The 18,947-nt window shown below is 35.6% G+C and overlaps 1 protein-coding gene across 9 annotated transcripts in view; it reads left to right on the top strand.

The window, feature by feature from the left end:
- The window catches only part of CAMK2D (calcium/calmodulin dependent protein kinase II delta), a 323,725-nt gene that overhangs the window by 283,058 nt on the left and 21,720 nt on the right, over window positions 1-18,947 (top strand). For all 9 annotated transcript variants that reach the window (XM_008072334.2, XM_008072337.2, XM_008072331.2 and 6 more), the window contains one exon: window positions 714-762. In XM_008072334.2, the coding sequence (XP_008070525.1) occupies window positions 714-762 (49 nt within the window). The remainder of the gene's footprint in view (window positions 1-713; window positions 763-18,947) is intronic.

Genomic DNA, 18,947 nt, shown 5'->3' with positions numbered 1-18,947 from the left:
TTTGTCTTTTTATTATGAAAGTAGGTTTCTTATCAATGACTGCCAGTTCCTAATTTAGAAAAGAATGAAAAAAATCAAATTGTTCTTGAAATTAAATTATTCATTATAATTCCATTGTATGGATGACAAACATGAAAATTCTTCTTAAAAGTACTTTCAGTGTATCTCAGCTTAGTACCCTTAGCTGTTTCATCAAATGATGCAATGAAATACATTCTCTCCCTATAAAAGAGTCAGGCATACAGGCTTCAAATTCAGTGCTTAACATAGTGCTTGACACAAAAAAAGTACTATTCACTGATTAATTAGTAGGATGTAAAAGTTGTATTTTAAGTTTCAAATTCATTTGGCTAAGGTGTTCAATTGCTAATAAACAAACAGAAAAAGCACACCTTATGGGGCACTGTAGCACAAACACATCCTTACACAGTTTTTAAAATAAACTGCATACTTCTGCTACTTCTACAAGTTACCTCAATTTTGACTGCTTTGGAGATTAGGCAACCAGAGTGCTCCCTTTTAGAAATGTTTGCAGCATTTGACATTTCATTTCTGTTAAAAAAAACCACTTAATGTGTTTGTCCATTTGCATGTCAGCATATGCACATAGCCTGCTGAAGAATTTTGCATGATATGTATGTCACTAGCCAATTGTTTACAAAGATATTCATTGTGTGGAACTTTAAAAAAAAAAAGTGTTTTCTTCTCAACAGGAGTCAACTGAGAGTTCAAATACAACAATTGAAGATGAAGATGTAAAAGGTATGATTTAACCAGAAGCAGAAAATCCTAAGAGCTTCATATATATATGAAAACAAAAAAACTGGTTCAAATGATTAATACGTTTATAAAGTAGGCCTAACCTAATACACAACAATACATTTCATTTTGTAAGCACACAATTATTTTAATACCATGTATTGATTTAGTTATTTTTTTCACATATTATTTTATATATTTTAAACTATAGACAATATGTGGTATAGCCAAGCACTTTGTAGTAATGATAACTAGTAATGACCATTTGGGAACAAATCGCAAATATATCAGTCAAAAAAAAATAAAATGTATACACATTAGGTGCATTCATAAAATCTATCTGAAAACAATTTATTTCAAGGATGCAGTATGAAAATAACATATTTTTTAACTTTCAATAGTCTAAAATGAGTATCAATAGAACTTTGTATTTGACAACCTAACTTTTAGGCTGTCTAGTTTTTCATGTACTTTCCTAGCATATTCTTGACTGCCACACACTTTGGTCCAAAGTTCTTTTAGCTATACATATGTGTCATTGGTAGCATTTCTACTGACTTCTCAGAGCCTCTGCACACACATACTAAGCACACATTTGCAGATAGCACATTATGTCACTATTTTAGAAGTGTTAGTTCCACATCCATTGCATTACAGTTTGGTGTTCTTATTTTTGTAATTCAGTGCGTATAACTGCACTTTCTATAGGTCAGTTGCCTAGAAGACAGTCTGAAAATGAATAGTGACAATAAGGATATTTAAAGCAGAAACATTCAGTTGAAAAGCTATATAAAGTAAGTTGAGATAAACAATTCATAAATTAATTAAATCTTATCTGGAAATATTACTAACTTAATGGTATCACCATAGGCTTTAATTCCATATGTAGCATTTCTAAGATATAGTCTTGAATTGTTGTATTCATGTTATAGAATAAAGGACCTGGAAATTTTCAGGTCAAGGAGACATATGGACACTTAAAGGAAATAAAAATGGCTATCTACTACACGTTGCCAGTCACCTCTGCTGACTTTTTCTTTGGTGTTTGAATAGAACAGCTGACGCTATTAGAATGTACTATTTATATTACCAAGAACACTGACCTAACTTAGCTAGAGGTAGTCAGTCGTTATTTTTTACAGAGGAAAGGTAGATATCTGTGTCAAGGATTTTATTTAGTGGGTCTATTCATATCACTCTTGCCCCTGAGCTAAAATTTAAACTAATTTTATGAATCATTGATACCAGCTATCTTAGATAAATCAGATTCTTTTTTTATTAGCCAAATAAACAGATGTGCCATTTATCTTTCCTAATGATTCAGGAAACTTCATCTTTAAAAATATTTGACTCATTAGCTCTTTCAGCTAAGATAAATGTTTTATATGCATTTTTACATACTTCCCTTGAGCAAGAATAAGAAAACCTGTACATTATCCACTAGAGAGACTGAATCTTTAAATAACCAAGTAAAATCAGGAGAATACCAACACCTCACTATATATAGGTCATCTGCCAAGAAACATGTTTATTCCCAGTTGATCATGAGTAGTGTTTTAATAAGTGATCTTTCTCACCTGAATTTGACCCTTAACTATATTATGATTCAGGATTATTGCTGTTAATCTATGTAAATATTAATGTAAAAACAGGGTCCCTGTCAGTATTAATTTATAGTTTGTGATTTTTTTACAACGTGTAATAATATCATCAGTTCTTAGAAAATAATTCTCCTTTTCAAATTGCAACAATGAATGATATGAATTTCATCTTGCCTCTTGGACTTCATAAATTGAGATCATATTTGTCTTTATAATTATGCTGAGTCTATATACAACGAATATTAGAGAAATTAAGCGTGAAGTTGAGATTAGAAGAAATGTCCAGTTGATGATTGAACCCAAAATCTTTTTTTTTTTTTTTTTTAAATCTTAATGAATACATTATTTAAGTTTCTGCTTAATTTGACTGGCATGGATCCGGCCACAGAGTCATAACTATAGCTCATTCAGTCTCATTTGTGTTCTCTCTTGGACCCATGCATCCTTTTGGTGGCTAATCCTTTTAATATTGAATGATATTAGAAACCTTGAAGACGAGAAGACACTTTGAAAGATTACCCAGGTCATAATTTTGACTAGGTTAGGTGGTGCATAAAATAGTCTTAAATGATTGTAATGTATTTATTATGCTGATGATATGTTTGGGTGGAAATCTCTCCATTTATCAGTGTACAATCCTCAAGAAAGACCCTATAATTGAATAATTCTGCTCTCTTCTTTTTACCTTAGAATTTGCTGTGGTTCCCAGTACTTAGTAAGGAGTATATTTATTATCTGGCTCTGTTAGAACCCAAATTTACCTATATATCTAACAATCTAGGAACTCAAAAGCCTGAACAAAACTTTATCTTTTCTCTAAAACCATGTCACATAAATACAGAATTGCATGTCTTCCAACATACTCATTTCAACCTTCTTCCTTCTGTAGACAGCCTTGTTATCAGAGTAAGACACCACTCTTGTCAACACACTCTGAAAGACATGGTGCTATAGCATACTTCTGCATGCCGCACATGCCCTGTCCATTCCTGCTGGCTGTCTTGTATACAGCAGCTTCTGGATATGTATAACACCAGCTCCTAGACTTCCATTGTTTCATGGTGGTGCGTGATCGCTTATATCACATGCCTCCCCATGCCAGTGTGGTACATATTCTGCCCCATCCCCAAGGACTAATCTGGCAGGGACAGCATCTATGTCCTCTCTACTGTCAAGAAGCATGGGATGAGGGTGAAGGGGATTAACATATCCTGATGACCTGGTCAAAGGAAGAAATAAGGTAAACCAACAACAGGGTTTTTCTTTCTGGCCTCTTTTGGAGCCGAAAAAGCTAGATAGATAGCTGTTATTAAGGACAGAGGAAAGCACTAGTACTAGATTAATGGTCCTTCATGGTCAGAAGAACCTGGATCATCCTAGAAAGGCAGGATTTGGAGAAGACCCATTTTCCTTTCACCCTTTTTGTTCGCTTCCATTCAGAATGTCCTATGATTTTCTGAGGCCCCCATCTGTGTTACTGTCTAGTTATCTCGGTTTCTTAATTCATTCAGCAAATATTTATTGAGTGCCTACTGTTTATCTGAGCCCACATGCTTCTCTTTGTGAACTAGTCTTTTTCATGAGATTTTTAACCAGAGTCAAAATACTTTTTCATTCATGAATCTTTTTATGCTATAATTTAGGTCTGTTTCTCTTATTTGATTCAATAACTATCAAAAAAACTTAGTGAGACATAAGATAAATATATTTTTTATCTATAAAAATAAAAACTTAGTGAGACCCAGGAAAACAGTGAGACCCAAGATAAATGCACTTTTTAAATCTAAAAATCTTTTATTTCCTTTTTTCTTAAAAGACCTTAACCATTATAAGCACAACATTTCCCTTTCCAAGTTTTCAGCATCCTAAGGGACTTGAATTGTTTTACAACTCTTCTTTATAAAAAGCATCCACATTTTATTGCTTGCTTTCTTCAGTGCATTGTATTGACTTCCTAGTGTTGATCTTTTGAGAAACTGGACTAATTTTGTTCTATGTTCAGAAACCAAATCTCGTCTCTGATGCTTTGTCAGTGAACTCAGCAACAAACTCAGTGTCACGGAGAAATACTAACTGTTTAAAAGTAAATGGGCATCTTAATAAAGCATAATGACCACCATAGAAGCACTGTGGTAACAACAGCCCATTCTATGCTCAAAAGAAGTTTTCCGATTAGAACTAACTGGTGTTTTCAAAATATAACATTTTTACATCTAAAATTGTTGAAATAGTCATTTCCATTTTAAAATCCATTTCTAGTAAAATCATGACTTTCATTAATTTCAAGCATGTTCAAATAGCTGTCGTTGCTATCCTTTGATTACCAGATAAAAGTACTAACTGTGCTCCTCTCCAGGGGTGTGAGTGTGCCTAAAGCCGATGATCTGTAGCAGGGATCCTTTCCACATGTATACATTTGAAGACTGTCATTTGATTTGTGGCTGTAGCCACAGTTTGCAGGACCTGTCGCTGTATGCCACAATGCCTCTCCACCTCATAACCCACCCAGCACCCTTGCTCAGAGTCACCTACTTCTTCCTGATGGTTGCATGTCTGTTTGGTCCATCTACTGCTTTTCCCAGCATTCCTGTGCATCACCTGTCAAAGTTGGCCTCCTGCATGTCTGTAGGTCGTCTCTATCATCATCCTGCTTCCAGTGTCTCTCTTCAGCTACCATTGCACACCTGCTTGGATCTCTTTATGCATTCCATCCTTTTTACAGGTCTGGGCCAGCGGAGCTCAGTACAGCAAGCAAAAACATATGGCTCAGAGACTGACTGTGTGTCAGGACTTCATCCTTGTCAACCTCTTTTTCCTTGACTGATAGGTGATAGTAATGAAGCTGCATAGGATGTTTGCAAAGGACCCAATTAAAGGCAAAGGTGTTGGCACCCTTATCACTTAAATGGGGTCTCAAATTTGATGACACCTGGATATCCTGGTCTCAGCTAATTTACAGAATGGCTTGCTTAATGAGCCTTCTGTGTGTCTTTTCTAACATATATGCATTGGTGGCTGGTGTGATGATCAGATCCAACTATTCTCAAGTTCTGTTTCATCTATGAAAACCTTCATTTCAGTGTAGAATTTCCTGGGGCAGATGATCTCATGAAACCAGTCTTCTTCACATCCCCATACTTCATATCTCAGGATTTGTCTTGCATTTCCTCACTTCCAAAAAATCTGCAAATTAAGAAACTCCTGGATATTTTTCTTCTTAAGGACTTTGATAATTGTGTCATCCCATAAAGTTAAAAGTGTCATAGAGGAACTGTAGCATAGTGTAAATAACTTCTTTCAGGTTTTTTATTTTATTGTAAAAGAAGTTTATTTAGAAAAATTCTTACCTGAATGTGCCTATCTGTTGATGTTTTAACTTCTAAATCAGAATCAGGACTGATTCTACTCTACCACCATGGTAAAATAGTTTCATGTTCTCTGTATTTTCTTTTTCACATCCCTGCTACTTTACCTCCTATTACACCCTATTTTTCTCTTTACTCTTTGCTTTCTGCCAATTTGTATCTTAAATTTGTCAATAATAGCCTCAGGCTTGTTTAGCCCTGCTGACAAAATACAGAGTTCAAACTGTTGCCGACCCCACTTTAAAACCAGGTCCAAAATCAAACAAGGCAAGTGGAACCAACAAACAAAAAAATGTAGCTACTCATTTTATCACCAGAAAAACACAGGCACACTCCATATTAATAAACTTTCTCAGCTCAAAGATTCTATAAAGTACTTTTCTTGCAAGTTTGTAGAACTCCATACTGAGTTTTAAAAATATCCACAGCAGGAACAGGGAGGTGGCTCATGCCTGTAATCCCAGCACTTTGGGAGGTCTAGGAAGAAGGATCACTCGGGGCCTGTTCAAAACCAGCCTGGACAACATAACTACACTCTGTCTCTAATTTTTTTTTTTTTTTGAGTCCAACTCCTGCTCTGTTGCCCAGGCTGGGATGCAGTGACATGCCCACAGCCACCACAGCCTTGACCTGCTGGGTTCAGGCGACCTTTTCTCTTCAGCCTTCCAGGTAGCTAATTTTTTGATTTATTGTAGAGATGAGGTCTTGCCAAGTTACCCAGGCTGATCTCAAACTCATGGGCTCAGGCAGTCCTCTTGCCGCCACCTCCCCAAATGCTGGGATTACAGGTGTGAGCCATTGCCCCCAGTTTTTTTTTTTTTTTAAATAGCTGGGCAGGGTGGTACACATTTATAGTCCTAGCTACTCTGGAGGCTGAGGTGGAAGGATTGCTTGAGCCCAGGAGTTCGAATGAGCTCTGATCATGCCATGCACTCTAGTCTGGGTGACCGAGTGAGACCTTGTCTCTAAAAATATCTTCACAGCAAAGATAATGTAACATTATTTATTATAAAATACTGCATAAATCTAAAAGCATATATGTGGTAAGATTCTTTCCATCATTTTCTAAACCTTAATTAAGCTATCCGTTTTTTAGTTTTGGATTCAGTTTAATAATTTAGAATTTAAAAATCTGACATTAACTATTAATAGTTGTTATTTTATGTGGGAGTTAAAAATATAAGAAGTAATCAGACTCACAATTAATGTAATCAAAAATTTCTTAGTTGGCCAAATGTGCTATACCTTAAAATAGAGTTGCACAGATATTGAGTATAAAACTTTAACTTTTAGATTATCACTTTTATCACTCTTTTTTTTAACTGATAAAATGACAACAAGGATCTGATTGGAATCTGGAATCTGTATTCTATTGCTAGTTCTATCCTTTATCTAACTTGCTTTGAGCAAGTTGTGTAACTACCCTGTGGCTCAGATTTCCTTGTAACAGCAAAATTTAGATATTGAAATCAACAATACAGACTTGTAATCTCCTTTGATACCTCACTTTGATACAGTACTATTAGTAGATAGTTCTGGTCTCATATTTTTAACATGTAAAATTATACCTTATAAGATAATATAAAATAATGTGTATTTTAATGATAAAAGTGATTCAAGTAATCATAGAGAGACATTTAATTCAAAATTGAAAAAGGAATAAATTGCTGCTGTTTTAGGTTATAATATTAGAATTGAAAAAGAAAATTGTGTCCATTAACCTGTATAACAAAAATGTTATCAATAGTACCAGTGGATTATAAAATGACTACTTTAAACACATTTCAGTAAAAATTATTATGGGGTCATATTTCATGTTTCTAAACTTTCTACACAAAGTTACTTTAATATCTGAAATTAAACTAATTTGACCTCATTCATTTCCATATAGAAGTAAATCCTAATTATTTGCTATATTTTCATTAACTATAAATTGTATTTAATTCTGAAATTATATTAGAATAAAATAACTATTTGATTGAAATATTATATCCTTCGATGAGTTTGTATTATTTCTACCAATAAATATATCTATAAATTATGTAAAATTATATGTCTGTATAGTGATTTTTCTTATAAATGAAAAGACCTTCAATTTTTTTTCTATTATGTTTTTCTGCTATAAACCTCTTGATTCACTCAGGAGAAATTAGGTCAGAAGTAGTTTTAAAAAATTAATCTGAGTCCTGTGCAGTTTTAATATTCTACCAGGTTACAGGTCATTCCATTTCAGGCCAATGTGCTAAATGAAAAAGCAAGGAGAAGCAGAGAAGGCATTATTCAATGAGGAACTTAATGAAAGAGACTTTGTAGAAATAAAGAATTTGTATTTTTTGCATCTGAAACAGTAGAATTTTTATCATTCAGTTTAGTGCAACCCATCTTTTGTAGGCATCTGCAACATGCGATGGGCTAACTAAACTCTAGCCCCATCTTTTGCACTCAGGGAGCAAGTCTGAGAAAGACAAAGATGATTCTGCATGATCATGTTCCAAACAAAGACACAAATGGTTAAGAGAGTTTTGCATGGACGGGGCTAATTCTGACTGGATTTAAGGACTATATTCTAGCACAAATCAATACAAAGTAAACTGTGAACAATAGCACTTAACTAAACTCAGTGATTACATACCATCGAGGGAAGGGTCTCAACAAGGCAACTTTCCTAAACGTGCATTGGAGTGTTACATAGCCAATCAGTTCAACAGCTTTGGCTATAATGTAAGTACAGCATTAGGAAGCAGAGGTTGAATATAGAAAAATATAGAGATTCTGTAGATCCAGGCTTAAAATTCTTGGAGGTATTTGGGGCCATAAGATAACAATATACTTCATGTACTGGGTAGATTTAGTGGCACACATTTTCTGTTCATATCTGTGCTATAAATTTCCCTTTCTAAAGTACTGTAGTATAGTAAGACTGAATTACTGAGTTCTTATAAGAACAGTTTTCAGGTTGAAAAAAAAGATTATACTCAACTGAGTGGCTCGTGCCTATAATCCCAGTGTTTTGGGAGGGCAAGGCAGGAGGATCACTTGGGCCAGGAGTTTGAGACCAGAAAAAAAAAAATTTTTTTTTAATAGTTACTTAGTATCTTTTTTGTGTGATTTTCTGCTGAAAATTGAGTTTATAGAAAACTGATCTACTCTGAAAGATTTTATTCACTCTTCATGTCCCTTCAATAACTATGAGATGTGGTTAAGTATTACCAGTTTTCATCTTGGCTCTGTCACCTACTATGAGAGCTTAGCAGAACTACGTAAATTCCCTGAAACTCAGCTTCTTCATTTGTAAAATGGAAATGGTAGCATTATTTACAGTTTCCACATATTAAGAATTAAAAGAAATGATGTACCTAAAGTGCTTTTCCCAGTGTTGAGCATCTGATTGATTTCTGATATGTGCTTCAGGTATTACTGTTGTTGTGTACTGGGTCCTGCATTAGTCACTGGGTCTACCAAGATGGATGCAGTGAGGTTGCCACGTTCCAGGTCCTCATAAACTGCTGATCCTACACTCTTAGAATTTGCGCATCTCAGTGTTGTGAGAGCACAAAAGCAGAACACTACTTCAGACTGGGGTCATGCTGGAAGGACTCCTCTTTAGAGAGTCAGGAACTGTTGACCAGATGAAGATAGTGGGAGAGGAGAAACACATTCCAGATAGAAGACGTAGAAACAAAGCTAGGTATATCTGAAGAACTGCAGGTAGCTCAGGATGTGACTGAAGAGTGAAAAACAAACTGGAGAGTGGTAGTAGACACTTAAGAAGAGGGAAGGTGAGGTGCTAGTCATAGGGAGCATTGAGCCATGCTAGGGAGCTTGAGTTGATCTGATACAAGGGGGGACCCATAAAAACCTGGAATTATCTTTTGGAGGTTGAACCCCTTGTAGTACAGGCTTCCCCTGCTAGGTAAGGGTCCTATGACCCCATCAGCATCGGTGTGCCAGCTAGTGCTATTATGAGAGGCTTCAGTGATTTTTTTTTTTTTTGGCGGGGGAGGGGGATTCTTTCAGTGCATTTGCCCATTTTATGATGGGTAATTTATGAACACATCTGCCCACACTACGCTGAGTGTTCAGCAGTTTTTGACCAAAAACAGCATGACCCCATGCCCCACTCTCCCTGTTCACCCGACCTCACCTGAGCAACTTTTTTTGTTGTTTCCCTGGATGAAAAAAAATCCTCAAAGGGAAACGTTTTCCCCTTGGGTAAGAGGTGAAACAAAAAATGGCAGAAGCACTAAAAAGCATCAAAATTGATGGGTTCAAAAACTGTTTTGAACAATGGAAAAGGTATCTCAAAGGGTGTATTGCATCAAACAGAGAGTACTTTGAAAGCAACTGAGTTTAAACATGTAAGAATAAATTCATAATTTTTAATAAATAAATTCCGTTCTTTGGGGTTCCCTCCTTTGTACATCAAAGACAGATCATAGATAAAGATGTTTATGTGAGATAACGTCCCAAGCAACTGAGGAATATCAGAAGGTTTTAAGTAGGGGAGTGATGTGATTGAATATGTGATTGAATTTTTATAGGTGAAACTGCCTGGCAATTCTATGGCACAGGCATTTGAGGCTACAAGACTGAAGATGGTAAGACTGGTCCTAAAACTGTCTAAAGGACAAGTTGAGCTTTGTTTTGTTTCTGTTTCGGGATGAGTGAGTCTAGATGATGTTTGTAGGCTGATGATCAAGGACAAATAGGAGTTAAGAAATTTTCTATTTTTATACTTATTTAATGAGCTACTCTTTCAAAAAATATTTATTGTGGGTTTATTGGGTGCCAAGCCCTGTTAAAGTCACTGATAGTCATAGGCGACAATATAGGTAGGATTTCAATTTCTATGAAAGTTGCATTTTAGTGCAGAGACATAGATAATAAATAAGGTTTGTAGTTTCTACCAAAGTCTCTCCTTTGTGATAAAAATGATCACAGAATAGCTAAAGACTTTATCTTATATTATCCTAATAAAAACTTCAACCATTAGATAGGTCTTATTAACACAGTTCATCAAAAGAACAATATTAAGCTTAGAGAGGTTAAATCATGTAACCAGTTAAGTGGTTTAACAGGAACTGAGATCATGCTTTCAGCCATTGCACCGAACCACTTATGGATTTATAGAATCCCTCAGCCCTCACATACTCCAATATTATATCCTAAACATTTAATAATATGTACAACAGGGCTGGGTATGGTGGCTCATTCCCATAATCCCAGCACTGTGGGAGGCTGAGGCAAGAGGATTTCTTGAGCCCAGGAGTTCAAGACCAGCATGAGTAACATAGCAAAAAAATTAGCCGGGTGTAGTGATACACATGCCTGTAATATCAGCTACTCAGGAGGCTGAGGCAGAAGGATCACCTGAGCCCAGGTGGTCGAGGTTGCAGTGAGCTGACAGAGTGAAACTCCAACTCAAAAATATAAAATAAAATAGTAAAATAAAATGTATTCCAGGACGGTTAGTGGCAAAGGCACTTGCCTAGGAGGTTTTCTAGCATGAAGACTTCCATGATAGGTGGCACAATCTAATCTTGAACCTGCAGGAATCATTTTTTGCTCCCAGGATCAGGTATGAGGTCCTAAATAATGAGGAAAAGATGAAACATAATTCGGGGTATTAGATTGTCTTCTGAAGAAGCTTAAGATCATGCTACTTACAAAGGTTTAACTCTTCGACAGTAAATGAATGTATTGACTTCAGTGATAACAGCATGTGGTCAGTTTATAGTAGCAATTGGTGTTGTGCATCTATCTTATATGTGAAATGCTATACCATTGTATCTATAAAACATTTATCATGAAAAACGGGTTTTATGGCTTTTTTTAAACCTTATTTCATCTTGTAAAATCAAGAAATACAACAAAGAGGGGATTCAGGACATTATAACCATATGAAAAACAGAGATCTGGGGTCACAGCAACCCTAATCGTCTCCCTTTAAAGACCAAGTGCTTTGCCAGTCACTAGGAATCTATACTGTTATCCTTAGAAGGAGATAGGAAAATGTTAAAGCTATTCCTGGTGTGGTAGTCCATAAGAGACCTGGAGAAGGAATTGTAAATTGCTCATTGAAAATTTAGTGTTGGATTACTAAAACATATGGCTGGATAGAAGGGATAGGGCTTATGCCTATCAGAACTAGGACCAGTGTGGGAGGGCAGAGGGAAGGGAAGCTTGGATAGAATGAATGTGTAGGTATAGATCGTACCTTTTCCAGTCAAAATTGTAAGTTTGGACAAGCCTGGAATTAAATTCTTTGCTTCAAAATACCCCCACAGACATCACGAGTCTCCTAACTTCTCTAACACAAAATTCAGATTCTTAATACAATATCAATAAAGTGATCTGTTTACTTGGCTTAACCAACTCTTGCTTAAATGGAAAACAGACTTTCTCCTAGATTCCCCTTTTACACTTAAATAAAAATTGGGGTTTTTTGTTTCACCTTCCATATTAGTTCCCCTGATCTATTTCTGCTTTTGATTTTGACCTTTTACTATTTTCCTTTTAAGACTGTTTTCCTGCATGCTGCCTAGCCTCAAAAGAACCAGCCTGATGTTAAGACCTTGGGGTCACTAAGACTATAACTTTCCTGAATACATTTTATTCTCTTATATCAAAAACGGATGCATCCTGGGACAAAGTTAAATTTTCATTCCAACAGCTACAACATGGTTGTCTTTTTTTTTTCCCCAGTTTTTTGTTTATGGCTAGTATCCAGGTGATACTAAAACAAGGAATAATATGTGTATTAAAAAATGAACATAAAGGATAGCTACAGTCATATGTGAACAACTATAAAACTTTCAGACATAATAACACAGGTAAATTTTTTGTAAAAATGGGGTCTCACTATATTGCCCAGGCAGATCCTAAACTCCCGGCCTCAGGAGATCCACCTGTCTTGGCCTCCCAAAGTGCTAGGATTATAGGTATGAGCCACCATACCTGGCCATATGTAATTTTTAACAAAGAGACCTCTATTCAAAATACTTGGATTCATTCATTTTAGAAAAAAAAAGATTGAACACCTACTATGTGCTGAATATGGTAGACTGAGGCTAAAAACGTTTGACTTTTCCCTTGGGGAGTTTTTAGTCTTATAATATCCTCTTTAATAAAATTATATCTGCGGTGTATTTCCCTAGTGAATGGCTATTTTTTCATTAAAACTTTATTCTGTGTCAAAGAAAATTTCTTCTAGGGTCCATGAATAAAATGACTGGTCCTTAAAACTCAGTGAATTAGGTAGTCCATCTTTCATTATTTATTTGATATCTAATCACCTAACATTTTTCCATTGACCCATTGTTGTTTAGCAGAATTTGGCAATCCATCAAGTGAAAATAAGCATCATGGTTTTGGCACAAAAAGACTTAGTTATTGGTATTGCTGTGATTTATTTTACTGTGGGAAAAGTAATATCTCTGATAAAATCTTATCATCCCAATGATTACATATATGTACGTACTTTAGTACCGAAAAGAAATTCTCTGCCATATGCAGATACCTTTGGATGGCTGATTTGATCCCTTTAGATTAGAACAGAAAACTTGAAAATCAAACTAAGGTTTGAACATTCCCAAGCTATTCACTTGTCTATTCTTTAAGAGCAAACATAGAAACTCTCCATAAAACTATTTTATGTTACATATTTATAATAATAAAGTATATGTTATATTTTTAGAATGTCAGTGTATACTGATACCTCCAAAGAATATTCCCCTTAATTTCCTCCTCACGTCTGTGGCACTGACACTACAGTCACCATATTCTAATTGCATTATTCTATTATGTCTCAACCTTTTTTTACATGTTTCAGTTAAAACGCATCCATGAAAACTGAATTTTACATGACTCTGTTATATTCTAGTTTCTTTAACACTCCTGGATCACCACCTTAGAGCTTTTTAAAAATCTCCTTAGTTTTGTTTATATCCCATATAAAGTCTATTAGGAAATCCTACTGGTTTCTCTTTCAAAATACACACTTTTTTTTCCTTTCCTTTTTTTCTTTTTTAGAATTAGCTAGCTCACAAACTTCACTGTCATTACTCTAGTCCATAGTCCTAGCAGCCACTAAAATGATCAGGATTCTCTAGAAGTTATGATCACATCAGAGTTTTTTACCTGCATAGATTTTTGTTCATATGACTATCCCACCCCCATAATTTAGGAGGTAAAAACACAGAAAATACAAATTGTAAAAGTGTCTTAGTCCATTTCTGCTGCCATAACAAAATACCTGAGGCTGGATAATTTCCAAATAATAGATATTTATTTCCCACAGTTCTGGAAGCTGGGAAGTCCAAGATCAAGGCACCAATGGTTTTGGTGTCTGGTGAAGGCTTGCTCTCTGCTTTCACGTGTCTTTACTGTGTCCTCATATGGTAGAAAGCATGAAAGGAACTAGCTAGTTACCTCAAGCCCTTGCGTATGGGCATTAATTCCATCCATGAGGACAGAGCCCTCCTGGCCTAATAATCTCTCACTACCATCACCTTGGGTATTAAATTCCAATATATAAATTTCGGAGGAACACAAACATTCAAACCATAGCAGTAAGCCATAGGACCTTTTTTCCTATTGGAAGGAGCATGTGCTTTAATACTAGATTTGAATCTCAGCCCAGGTCTTTATTGAATATGCAGTCTGACTCCTCGTGTAAACCACTCTGAATCCTATGTACAATAGGGATAATAGTATGGTAATACATAATCATTTTTTACCTACAAAAGTGGCAATTTCATATGGCTCAACCTAACAATAATAACAATAATAGAGCATGCACTTGTTGAATGGAGATACTTCTAAGGCCTGGTATAATGACTGGCCTATGATATTCACTGAATGAACTTATATTATTCCTGGCCCTTTCCCTATGAGTAGATGATGTTAACCAGAAGTTTACTATTAAGAGTCCATAAATCCAAAAGGGCCTATGTTAGATTTGGGGGGGGCAGCTTTTGTTCGTTTTTAGCATCATTGTTTCTGTTTTTTTTTTGTTGTTTTTTTTTTTGAGTTGGAGTCTCACTCTGTCGCCCAGACTGGAGTGCAATGGCTACTCCCGGCCACCGCAGCCTCAACCTGCTGGGCTCCAGCGATCCTTCCGCCTCAACCTTCTAAGTAGCCGGAATTACAGGCATGCACTACCACGCCCAGCTGATTTTTTTGTTGATTGTAGAGATGCGGTCTCGCTGCCCAGGTGGGTCTAGAACCCGCAGGCTCAGGCAATCCCCTCACCTCAGGCTCCCAAAGGCGCAGGATTACAGGCTGAGCCACCGAGCCCGGCTTGTTACTGTTTTCTTAAGCATTTATTTTAGATAAGTGGGTAAATATCCATAAATGTTAGGACTCACCAACCTATATATATAAATAAACGTGGAGACTGCCCAGGTACAGAAAACAAGTACACTTTTGCTTTAAAATTGAAGTTAAGGACCACTTAAACTCAGCACGTGTAGTATCCCTCTTAGAGACTGTGATTACGTGGCTCATAGTTTCCACTAAAGACACTAACCATCTTTATAGAAGTTAACAGATTAAATGTAAAAGAACTATTATTTGTTTCTTTTGGAAATGAGTCTATACAGGATCATTGGTTTCTTTATTAACATTACTGCATGAGGTTATTTACACTGTCTATCTAACAAAACACAGATGGCAAATGTTACAGAGATAATTTAGATTTCAGAAAAAGTTGGGTAATAGACAAAAACCCATTGCTATTATATGTTTTCAAATTTTAAAAGAAAGAAATTCTGCTCCAAAATGTCATTTGTTTCCACCTTAGACTAGGAAATGTTTTCAACTGGAGAAAATATGTGTGGGTGCAGTGTGTGTTTTAAGTAGTGTATTTTTACTCTATGCCTAGCCACTCTATGGAGAATTATAGTATTCTAATCAAACACATTACACAAAGTTAAGCTGCACAAGAATGTAGATATTGCCAAACAGTAGAGAATTATCTCTGAAAATGTTAATGGTCTATAGTGACAGAAAAGATAGCTTACTTTCAAGAGATTGCTATGATTTTTTTAAAGAGGTATTTTGAGCAATGTAGTAATAGTGCGAGCATATGAAATTGTGTATTTTATTATTTCTTCAAGAAATAGAAGCTCTTCATTCATAAACTTTATAAGAGGAGAAAATTTAAATTAAATAATAAATAAATAATAAAATTTAATAGACTTCAATAAAATAATTAATTAATTAAATAATAAAATTTTAAAATTAATTAAAATTAAATAATTAATATTAAAATCTTTTTAATTCAGACTGTAAAGGGAAAATGATATATTCCTACTCACAAATATGTATCTACTATAAGTTTTATTTGATAATAATTTGATAAATTATGGTAATTTACATGTATAATACATGGTCAAATAAGTAAGAACAAATAATATATTGTTGGTTTTGAAGTATATGGTTCCTAAGTTTAGCTTTTACTGCAGTCACATTGGTTAAACCAATAATACTTTTACTGGGCCTGTGAAATTTAGCCACAATATGCCAACTTTGTTTGTTTATTTTTTTGTCAGGGTTTCATTCTGTCATCCAGACTAGAGTACAGTGGCAGGATCATGGCTCACCACAGCCTCAACCTCCTGGGCTCAAGCAATTCTCCCACTTTAGCCTCCTAAATAGTTGGGACTACAGGTGTGCACAACCACGCCCATCTATTGTTGTTGTTTTTTAGAAAGACAAGATCTCTTTACGTTGCCCAGGCTGATCTCTAACTCCTGGGTACAAGCAATCCTCCTGCCTTCGTCTTCCAAAGTCCTGGAATTATGGGTGTGAGCCACCATGCCTGGTCAGAACAAGCACTTTTAAATTAATTTTCTATGTTGATTTCATAGCAGTATATCCGAGAGCTAAACTGATTATACAGTACCAATGTGAAGTATCCTTTAATAAAAAGCATTTGCTACTGTGAGTCATTTAGGAACTTCTGGACTGATAGGATATTTTCATCTTCCCAAATGAAGGTTTGGAAAATGTAGTAACTAAGCATAAAATGGCTGTTGGTCCTAGAAGTCTTATCGCTGCTGTCAAATGCTTGGGGACATTGGAAGAGTTACAGGAATTCATGTCACTTTGTGAGTGTGTGTGTGTGTGTGTGTGTGTGTGTGTGTGTGTGTGTGTGTGTGATGAAGATGAAAGGTATAAAAAATTTTCTTCCAAATCTGAATAAGTCTTGTAAGTTGTGACAGACCGTTATAAATTTATCAGGGCCAGCTGCTGTGTCTTTTTGGTCCAATGGGCTGACATCTCAGAAGGCTATAATAATCAACACTGGGCAGCCACACATATTTGAGCCCTGGCCTTTGGATCTACAATGTCACAGACAAATGTATTATACTATTGATTTATCAAGAAAATGTGTAATTTTTCCATAATTTTCCAAATTGACATATGTATTTTTAAATTATATTATTTTTCTTATAAACTTTCTTCCACTAGTTTCTCCATTTACTACTGATTATAGATGCTCTAGCACTTTTAAACAATACATGGAGGGGAGACTGGATTTTACCATCTTTTTTTGTGAGTTGTCCCTTCTTCTCACTTTACTGGGCGGAAACTGCCCTTAAAGATTCTCTTTTATTGATTCTGGAAGCTATTGATTGGGTAACAGTAGACTTTGTCATGAAAGTACAAGCTACTATTTTTGCAGCTGCTGAAAATAAGAACAAGCTAGAAAAGATGAAAATACAATGTAACATATTCCTGGATAGTTGTAAGATCTGCTATGTTATTTTGGCACTTCCTTCAAGAAGGAGAGATTTCCTGAGTCAAAAGGCTATAAGAAGTGTTTAACACTTAATAGAAAATGTGAAATGACATCTTAGGGTTGAAATATCCATACAACCCTAGCTGTTAAAACTGCTTAACTTCCACCTTACTGAGGCAACATTAGTGTGAGAAGCACGTAAAACATGTCTGAGACCCTGTGCTAATGGGGAGATAAAGGGAGAAAGATCTTTAAAAACATCACATGGAGTTCAGTAAATGTGGAGGCAGAAGAGCATTTTGGAGTATTCTTACTATAACCAGACTAAGTCTTTCTTAAAAAACAAATTCAAGGACATCACAGTTCAGTTGATATTGTAGATTTTTGGTTTGCTTTCGTTTTCGATACTAATGAGGGGATATGTTTATGTGGCAGAGGGGACATGCTCTTCCTGCATTCTTGATCCAAGAGAGCACTCACAAATTTACCAGTTATTTGGGGAAAATATAGTTATAAATACATGTGCCCAAGAATATACTGAATTATATTTCTTACTAAATTCAAACTGTATACTTTTCATAAAGGAATGGAATCAGTTATCATAAAAAATTATAAGCTAAACAGCAGCAATATAAGTCACTGAAAAAAATTAAAAACCTACTATCAAGGCTGAACAGGATTTTGATCATTCTCAATTCTTCTATTTCTGGCTTTTTTTTTTTAGATTAGAAAATATAGTTTATTTAGATAGTAAATGAGAGAGAGAGAGAAGAGAGATTCACCTCCTCAAGGCAGGGGAGGGGGCCAAAGCCAGGAAATATGGCCTGGCCATAGCTCGAAGAGCACATGGCCACACCATAGCTTAGCAAGGCAATGACCTACTTCTGGCTATTAATACTGAAGGACAGAGCACTGCTAATACTTTGAAATTAACTTTAGACGTGAAAGATGTGTGCCCTTTTCTGATTAATATTATATAAAATTGATTGGAAGGTTGATTGCAATCTTTACAGTACCAAGATTTGGAGGCAGCCAGATTTCTTTAATGACAAAAGAAAAAGGCAGAAAAAGAACTTTCAAAATATTTTACAATTTTTAGTCTCATTGTTTCTTTTCTAAATCTGAATTTTTTCTTTCAAGAAAATAACTGTGATCATGACCTTAGTTCTTCAATGGAAGAGATACCCCTTGAGAATGCTTGGATGTTCTCTTATCATGCAAGTATATAAACTTGAATGTCAAGAGACTTTATAATCTTAATTCCAAGCAGATGATATATTTGACCAGTTCCTCCCTTCCTCCCTCCCTTTCTTTTTTAAGAGAGAGCTACTTACTCTGTTGCTGGAATGCAGTGAGGCAGTCACAGCTCACTGTAACCTCAAGTTCCTGGGCTCAAGTGATCCTCCTGCCTCAGCCTCCCAAGTAGCTTGGACTACTGGCATGCACTGCCACACCCAGCTCTTGATTAGTTTCTTA

Source organism: Carlito syrichta, unplaced genomic scaffold (assembly GCF_000164805.1).
Source record: "Carlito syrichta isolate Samal-C Ts95f unplaced genomic scaffold, Tarsius_syrichta-2.0.1 Scaffold315125, whole genome shotgun sequence".
NCBI classification, from domain to species: domain Eukaryota; kingdom Metazoa; phylum Chordata; class Mammalia; order Primates; family Tarsiidae; genus Carlito; species Carlito syrichta.
This window is presented reverse-complemented; position numbering and strand designations above follow the sequence as displayed.